The following is a 9,948-nucleotide window of genomic DNA, read 5'->3' as shown; positions in this document are numbered from 1 at the left end:
TATATATATATACATATATTGTTTTAATAAACATGATGTTTTATAATATATTATTTATGATGGGTTTTATAGACATGATATTTTTCAAATATATAATACCTTTTACAGACATGGTATTTTTTAAATATATGATGTCTTTCGGAGACATAGCATTTAAAAAAAAAATTATTTATGCATTAAACCATAAATAAACCATTAATAAACTATTAAATCATTAAACCATTAATAAATTTATGCATTTTTCAAGTAATAAAAATAAATTAATGTTACAGTTTACATTTATAGTTTATAGTTACAGTTAACAGTTACTCTTTTGCAGACGTAACATTTTTTAAACATATGATGCTCTTCATAAACATGACATCTTTTGCAAATAATATTGCATATAATAGTATAAATACAATATATCTGAAAGCATCATCTAACAGATTATTTATGCATTTTTCGATTGATAAAAATAGATTACAGTTATAATTAACAGTTTTATAATTAGTTTACAGCAGTTACTCATTTTTGATCATCCAATACCTAATACTTTTTTTGAACAATGTACAAGTGTATGTAACATTAGGATTTTCCCATTCCTGTATGCTTCGTTGATTCTTCCAATGCATTGTGGATGTGCCCAATGTCTACATAAATTACACATTACCAACTTTTTTTTCAAATACTGAAATAAAACGAAGATATATCTTTCATAATTATCTTTCATAATTAAAATATATCTTTTATAATTAACTTACAAAGAAAGATTTCTGCAATTTCGTTTCGAAGTAATGTAAGTTCTACCGATGTATCAAAATCTTTGTCTTCAAGCAATACATTTTAAATAATGTAAAACAAACCGCAATTATTTGCATCATTTTGGAAAGGACGGTTAGATATTTCAATTTCTTTAAACTCAATATTTTGCATTTTGCTTAAAGATGTTTTTTTGGATAATCTTTCAAAAATTTTTAAAACAGTTGTCGCTCTTTTATTATCTTTGATGAGCCATGTTCATATGGATCCAATAATGTAATAGTTTTCTCATCAATATCAACAACTAACAATGTGACTGATATAAATAAGGCAATAACATTTTTCCACGTATCTCTTCAGTTACATTATACAGCAAATTTTCGTCTGGTTTTCAATCAGAATAATCACCCAATATAAATATCATATGATTTGTGGATACATATACAATATTTTTCCAATGGTTTATATAAGAAACAGTAAAGCAATCTATAATTGTTCCATCGATCCATTTCTCTGATTGTAATGTTTTATTGGTCCGAAAATAAATAGAATTCTTTATTTAATATTATTGGCGTATTTCTCATTGCAAAATAATGACAATAGTTATACTTATTTCGGTGTTCTGCATATAATATTCAATATCAAGAAATAAATCATTATTTAAAACTTAATTATGCGAATTATTACTTTGTTGCATAAGAATTTGTCTATGCTCAATTTGTTCAATATCATGTATAGGTGTACTAACAGAGAATATTGGCTTTATCTTTTTCGCTATCTGAGTTAATTGTCGTTCTTCCATGACTATTTTTTTCCTTTTTTACGACGTTGTCACATTTCTTCTACAAATATTGGGTTGTCCGGAAAGTTCGTGCCGATTTTTGGTAGGTGATGTAAAGACCTGAATATATCAGAATGATTGAAAACAAATGACATGCGTACATATCGTAAAGACGGTATTTCAGGCATACTTGGAAAAAAATTTGATTGCGATACGTTAATTTTTGTCAGTTTTATACGCCTTTGAATACGGAAGAAAACAAAGTGCATTTTAGGCATTTAATGCTTTTCTTTTATCGGAAAGACAAAAATGCCACACAAACAGCAAACAAGATATGCGTTGTTTATGGTGAAGGTGCTGTAAGCTGAAAGAACTGTACGGAAGTGGTTTGCTAGATTTAAAGCTGGTGATTTCAATCTTGAAGATCAAGAATGCCCGGATAGGCCCTCCACCACAGATGAAGATCAGATTAAAACACTGATCGAGAATAACCCACGCTATACGATACGTAAATTAACAGAAATGTTGAATATGCCAAAATCCACTATCCATGAGCATTTTGAGAAGCTTGGCTACATAAACCGAACCGGTGTATAGGTCCCCATGATTTAACGGAGAAAAATTTGATGGATCGCATTTCTATTTGCAACTCCCTCTATAAACGCAACGAAGAGACACCATTTTTGAAGGAAGTAGTGACGGGGGATGAAAAATGGATCATTTACAATAATGTTGAGCGAAAAAGATCTTGGGGAAAGCGGAATGAACCACCTTTAGCCACCCCAAAAGCCGGTCTTCATCCAAAGAAGGTTATGGTCTGTGTCTGGTGGGATTGGAAAGGCATCCTGTATTATGAGCTTTTACCAAACAACAAAACGATAAATTCAGAGAAATATTGTTCCTAATTAGATGAATTGAAGACAGCAATTGAACAAAAACGTCCAGAAATAACGAATCGGAAAGGCGTCGTGTTTCATCAGGACATTGCGCGGCCTTATGTGTCTTTGATAACTCCACAAAAGTTGTTGGAGCTCGGTTGAGATGTTCTATCCCATCCATCATATTCACCAGACCTCGCACTCTCTGATTTTCCACCTATTTCGATCATTACAAAATTCCCTTAATAGAAAAATTTAATTCTTTGGTCGAGGTAAAAAATCACTTAGAAAAGTTTTTCGCTGAAAAACCTGAGAGATTCTGGAAGAACGAAATTTTCAAGTTGCCTGAAAGATGGAGAAAGTTGTAGAACAGAATGGCACCTATATAATTTAATAAATGTATACTAAAATTTAAATCTTCTGCGTTTCAATTTTCCTTCAAAATCAGCATGAACTTTCCGGACAATCCAATAGATTTAGTGGACTTTTGAAATACAATCGCTTTATTGTACTTCGACTTTTAAGTGAGATATTAAGCGCTGCTTCAGCAATAAGATTGCTGACATAATTCTTCATTTTATTAATAAAGCGACCAATTTTTAAATTTACTTCTCCTTGTAAAATTTCTGTCTTTGCTACATTAAAATAACTTTCTACATATGCATTATTTAACAGATCTAATCAACGATAAGAGAATTCTCGTTCACATTGGAACAACTGACATCAATTTGTATGTAATATATTTTGCGATTTCAGGATTGTAATATTTATTAGTAATATCATCATCTCTTAATAATTCTTCTTTTAATTTTACATATTTATTATTATATCTTGCAAAAAAGGAAGAAGCAATAAAAATTAGTCTTTCATTTATATTTCATATTCAAAATCTTGATTTTCTTCTTTATTATTCTTCATCTTTATTTATTAATCATATAAATATCTTTTTGAAATTTATAGCCTTATTATACTTGGGCTTCTTTTACATTACGAGTTAAAAGAACAGTTATAAATTCTTTAAATATTTTATCTAATTGTAATATTTTTGTACTCATTAACATTGCTGCTACATTCGTGTAAAAATGTCTTTAATACATTTTGGAAACTTTTTATGCATATATGATGACACACGTTTCATAAAATGTGCGCAATTAATGTATGCACAATTAATAGTGTATTATCAATTGTCAGCTCTTTATCTAAATATAAATGTACACGTTTTAAGTAATCTATAATATCACATTTATTCCATTCGTTCATGAGGGAATTTATTAAGGTCTATTCCAATCTCCAAACCGCAACAACTTTGAAAAATGGCCATTTTTTTCGATTTGTTTCTACAAAATGTCGATATCTTTTTAATAATATATTAATTGATTGATTGAATATCATGCTCAGATGTTACCATTTCGACAATAGGTATTATTGATTCATTTTTCTTGATAATCATGGATAATACAGTATCCTTTTACAATAAATATTTTTGGCTACTCATTTCTACAATTGTGTTCTGATTTTACTTTCTGATATGTCGTAAGCAATCTTAGCTCTTGCGTCCATTTTTTGCAACAATTTTCTGGGTCAGTCTGTTTTGCAATCTCGTGTTGTAATGTTTTTTGAACGAACATACTCAAGTTTTTTTTTTATAATTTTACGTTCATTTCCTCTAAGTGAACAAAAAATAGTTAATCCTTTGTGCTTTGTGCTTCTCACATTGTGTACCAGAGATGAAAAAATGTACATACTTCTTCATCCAGCTTAATGAGAACGAATCTATAAGACTTGCAATGACTTTTATATTTGCATCGTTGCATAAATAACATATGAATTCAAATTTTTATGCATTCCTCCAAAAAATTGTAACGGACATGAAAATTTAAGCGTATATAACATAAATTTAGATATTTTGGGATGTACATTTTCTTTATTAATGCTATTATCTTCATTTTTTAAAGAGTATATATTTAGCTGAACTTCACTATGATCTATACAATACTTTTGTTTTAGGAATTGTGATTTTGAAGGTAGTAAAACATCAGAATTAAATTCATCTGCTTATTTTCGTGATCTAGAATTTCTAAACATTTAATTGACGTATCTGCTTTGTTATAACATCCAGAGCCCTTTACTTGTCTTTTGGGTGTCTCATTATATGTATCATTTATTTTACTCATTCTTATTTTTTTCCTCGTTATTCCAAACAGAAATTGAAATTAAATTGAAATATCTGCTTCGTTATTATTATATTCATATAATAATCTTCTATTTGTTTCTTTTAGCGTTTCATCGTTTATATTATTCTGCCCATTCTTATTCTGCCCCTTTTTCTTCATCATTGGAAACAGAAATCGAAAAGAAAAAAATGTTGTTTCTTAACAATTCTATTTTTTAAGTTTTAATATGTTCAATAAAGCTTCAGTGCAATGCTTCATGTTCTGCGGTGATTAACAACGCTGCATCTTCGCTGCAACTTGCGAGTGACTTAAGCATTACGGACATGTGAGCTAATTATATTTGTATCATTCTTGCTAAGGAGGATTCCAAAGAGAATCAATACGTTCAAACTAAAGAAGACATCAATCCAATATCTGATTATTGATTGTTTAAATAATTGCGCCGTTTATCGTTGCTGACTCTCATTACCTATTATATTTATTCTTTTTGTATAGCTTACTTATTATAATTAAATAACCCGCCACCCATACACGAAATGTACAATCATCTATGTCTGAAAGAAAACTAAAGGGTTCCAATGTGCATGCGTCTTTATGTCCTACGGATAAATATTGCACGAAATATTGCAGCAATATTATTTTGAAAGATTGCAATCTTTCATAAAAAACTGCTGCAATATTGTAGCAATATTTCTATATCCGATAAATAAAATATTGCCGCAATATTAGAGAAATATTGCATTATACATTGCTATAACATTATGCAATAATTATTCTAGTTCTAGTATTAATTATTAACATATTATTGTTTAGCATCATATTCCAAACGATAAAATTATGTAAGTATTAAAAAAATATTCGGGGGCTTAGATGGCATATTCAAAATTATGTTCTTTTCGAGACATTAATTGTTAAAAATGATATTCAAGTTAGGAAATCTATCATATCGATGACATAGAGAGTTACACAAATTCTCTGTTTTAGAAACACAAATTCTCTTCTTCAAAAATAAAAATTTTCTGCTTTAAAAACATAAATTATTTTTTATATAATTTTTGTTCTTAGAGAAAGAATTTATTTTTAAAGCAGAGAATTTCTGATTTAAAGCAAAGAGTTTGTGTTTTTAAAGCAGACAAATACCTAAAAATTGAGTAAAATTAGGTAAAATTGAGCAAAATTGTCGAAATCATATCTTTTCATTTAAAGGTTCATAACTCAGAAATTACGAAGAATATTCTTAAATTTTTGCAGCACAATAAATTGCACTTTTTTCCTTTTTATATGTAATTTTTTCGTAACTTTTTTTCGCTATTATGACGTTTAACACTAGAACCGCCGGAATTTGATACTTTCCTAGAACTACTAAATACCAATTTGGCTGTTATTTTTCCGATTAATAAAATGTTATTTTGATATTATTTGCATTATTTGGGATTATATACACAGGGTGAGTCATTTTAATCGAACCAGGCAAATATTTCGACAAATATGGAAGATATGGAAAAATGTTTCAAACAAAAGTTGTGGTTTGAAGGAGGATATAAGAAGATACTATTGATTTGACCTTGGGCATTGCCAAGGTCAAATCAAGATCACAAATGATTTTTTTTAATGGAACACTATTTTTTATAGCAGAATCTAATAGTTAAGGTTAGTGATGTTAAAAGCTTTTCAAAACACTGTAATAAAATTATTTCTCTTCACGTTCTTTTTTTAAAAGTTACATTACCGCCAGCATTAACATTACGTAAGATGTCCGACGAACAGTTAAAACCTCTTGAATATTGTTTAAGATCATGTCCTGGATAACATTTATCAAGATCAAAATCAATGGAGGTTGTATCTCTTATTATCATTTTTACAAAAAATTCATTTGAAAATTTAATTTTTAATGCAAAAATGAAAATAAAAGGAATAATCTCTAATGGCATTGATATTGGGAAAACTGTTAACAAATAACTTAAAAAATTAACTTAAAAAATTAATAAAAGTTATATTTTTGAATGGTTTAACAATTTTTAATATCAATGGAGAGCTTTATTTATATTTTAATTTATTATTAATTTATTATTCAATTATATTTATATATTTTTTTATTTATATATTTTTTGGCGGAATCAAATTGGCATCGTCGACGGTTGTAGTATTAAAATAAGAATTCTTTCAATATGATGCGATTTTGGCAACGAGGAAATTCGTTGCCTAAATCGCACTATATCATTATTCCTCATTTAAAACATAAAAATGTAAAAAATTTTAAAATTACAAACGAAAAAGACACAATTGTATTTTATTATATTGTTAAAAACTTAATATATTTTTTATAATTTCTGAAGCATAATAATTTCAAAAAGTAATTTAAAGAGTGTCTGTGAAACAAAATAACCACTGCTACGTTTATAATACACATTTTTACATAATAATAAATGGAATAAAAATATAAGAAAAAGAAAAATATTAAGGTAACATGTGATTTAAAAGGTTAGATTTAGGAAACTAGAGCATTTTTAAAACTGTTATTCATTTAATCATAAAAAAAATATAAAGTAAACTTTAATAATATAATCTATTAATTTAATTTTAATAATAAATTAATTATGACAAATGATCAAGATTTAGGTTATTGAACTTACATTTTCTGTACTCTCTAAATCTCATGGAGTGAAATCTCACGAAGAGACTTAAAATTTAGCCTGTTTTGAAAAAAGAGTGAAAATACTACTAAACAAGAATGGTATTTTTACTCTTTTTTCTTATCTTTTCGAATGAGATTCCATTCTACGAGATTTAGAGAGTAATTCTGCTAAGAAATAAGTATGTTAAAAAGTAGCAAATGTTTCATGATTTTTTTATGTGAATAATAACACTCCTGCTTCATATCGCGAATATAATTGAATAGCGTTGCATGTAGCTCTTAAATAACCCGTAAAAAAATATATAAATATAACAATTGAATAATAAGTTAATAATAAATTAAAATATAAATAAAGCTCTCCAAATATAAATTAAATATCCATATATAAATTAAAGAGTAAATTCGTAGATATAGGAAAAAATGCTAATGTGAGGTGACAATTCTTCGTGTGTAATCCAATATATAGACAATGTATTAAAAATGTGTAAAAGACGTTTCAACTCTCGTATTATGGTATGTTATCTTCATCATATAAAATTAATATAATAATATAAAATTTAGAGTCAATTCATGATATCAATCAAACATATAAATAAAATCCTCATTCATTAGACGTTGAATCTATTGTTACTAATTGAAATCTTCAAATGTCGTCTGTTATAGTTCACAAAATATACAAACAACATGTTCAATGTAACAAAAAGTTACACCGAAATAAAATAAAAGATTCATAAAAGAGTTAATAAATTGAAATAAATTACTTCAGTCATAATTATTAAAAATTTACATATCAATATGTTTAACGATGATCTGTTATAATACGATGTGAAGAGAGATATCGTTGCAATAAGAAAATTTAATTGCGATAAGTAATACAAGGGAATAAAAAAAATCCGATAATTAAATTAAAAATAAACATAAATTATTGGAAATATATAAATATAATTATAACCTATTTAAAACAAGAAAATGTCAATCTTCCTACTAAATCGGAATAATATAATGGGCTTAATAATTCTGTATCATTTTGTAAATTTAATCCGTTTTTTTGCTTTTTAATAAATAATTTATTAAATTATTTAATAAATAATTTATTAAATTATTTAATAAATAATTTATTAAATTAGAGATTAATCTTAGAGGTTAATCTCTTATTGTAATTTCTTTCTTCGTCCAAGACCCTGATATTGTCCCAATCTAATTCATAGTTGTGCTCAATTCTGTGTTCTGTAATGACGAACGGTATTCCTATTGATATGATTTCGGTGCTCACCAATACTTATTTTGAAAATTCTTTTAGTCTGCCTCACATAGAATGCATCGCAATTTTGACAATTAATTTTATATACCACATTGTTATGTGAGAAATTTAGTAGTTTGTCTTTTCCCCCTTTAATGAAAAAAAATTTCTGTGGGACAGACTAAAAGATTTTTTAAAACATAGTTATTCAGCCCATTGTATCCTACAATGTTGAAATTGATTTTTAAGCAAGATGTGCGATTCAAGATGCGATTTCGACTTTATTCCAATACCGCAAAAATAATCACAATTGAAGAAAACATTCCTAAATCTAAAACAGATTATTAAATTTACTATTGTACTAATGAGAAACTATATCTGCGGATATCGAAGAAGACACCATAAAAATATAAAATATCCTTATTTCCTTTCCTTAATCTATTACGGACTAAATCCTGCAAACCATGAACGTTCTTATTCCAGAAATGTACATGTAATAATCGAGATTTATTATCGACCTTCGTTTTCTTTGAAAATCTGTATAAAAAATAGTAAGATATTAAAGAATTTAGATACACGATCTCAACGAATTATTTTTTTTTTATTCGTCTGTAATCTCAGATATTACACCAGCATTTTTCGATTTTGGACACTGGGACAAGCATAGGAAATTTTCAAGCGCATGCCGGGCGATCGCGCGAGCGTTTATTATTATTTCGGATACATGATTTCAACGAATTATTTTTTTTTTATTCATCTACAATCTCAGACATTATAAGATATACTAGGCGGGTTCTGGACAATGGGGCTAGAGGAATAGGCACTGGGGAAGGGAGGGGAAGGCACGGGAAGGCTCTGGTGCTATCGGTGTTTACCGATATGATGATGCATGCCGCCACGTTAGGCATTGGAATTATCACCCCACACCCCGCAGCCGCCGCCATGATTAAGTGAAGTGATAATTTTTTTACAGCTATATTACCTATAAATGTAGGTGAAAAAGAGCATCAAAAAATTGAGGAGGCTGCCCTCTCCTCCTCCTCGATTCAACAGAGTGATACAATTATCATTGATCTAACTCAATTACATGTTAATCAAATAGAATTATTCCATCGCATTATCGAGATTGCCGATGAGATCACTCGAATGCATATAAACAGAATTGCGTTCAACTATCGACAATTTCAATGAGATGATAGAGGAAGAGGAAGTGGAAGAGAAAGAAGAAGTTGAAGAGGAAAGCGTCTCCACTGGAGACCTGGAGGATTCCTTTCTTTCTCCCACTTTGGAATATCCTGCTTAGGAGATATCAGAATTATTCGATCAAATAAATGAACTTCATTTGGATATTTATTTCCTTAACGCCCTGACGATCGAATAGAAGGAGGAGGAGGAGAAATAAGAATTCAGCGCAAGAGGAGGATGAGGTGGAGGGTGTGGAGAAAGTAAGAATATATTTTATTGTATATATATTGTATATATATATATATATATATATA

The 9,948-nt window shown here is 28.3% G+C and overlaps 1 protein-coding gene across 1 annotated transcript in view; it reads left to right on the top strand.

Annotated features, from left to right (window-relative positions):
• LOC108690804 (histone-lysine N-methyltransferase SETMAR-like) overlaps nucleotides 1-2,562 on the top strand; it is a 15,302-nt gene extending 12,740 nt beyond the window's left edge. Inside the window, exons 2-4 of the mRNA XM_018198296.1 lie at nucleotides 1,887-2,030; nucleotides 2,120-2,362; nucleotides 2,432-2,562. Coding sequence (XP_018053785.1) covers nucleotides 1,887-2,030; nucleotides 2,120-2,362; nucleotides 2,432-2,562 — 518 coding nt within the window. The remainder of the gene's footprint in view (nucleotides 1-1,886; nucleotides 2,031-2,119; nucleotides 2,363-2,431) is intronic.
• The last annotated feature ends 7,386 nt before the right edge of the window (nucleotides 2,563-9,948 follow it).

Source organism: Atta colombica, unplaced genomic scaffold, assembly GCF_001594045.1.
Source record: "Atta colombica isolate Treedump-2 unplaced genomic scaffold, Acol1.0 scaffold36, whole genome shotgun sequence".
NCBI lineage: Eukaryota > Metazoa > Arthropoda > Insecta > Hymenoptera > Formicidae > Atta > Atta colombica.
The sequence above is the reverse complement of the archived record's forward strand: the minus strand, read 5'-3'. Positions and strand labels throughout refer to the sequence as shown.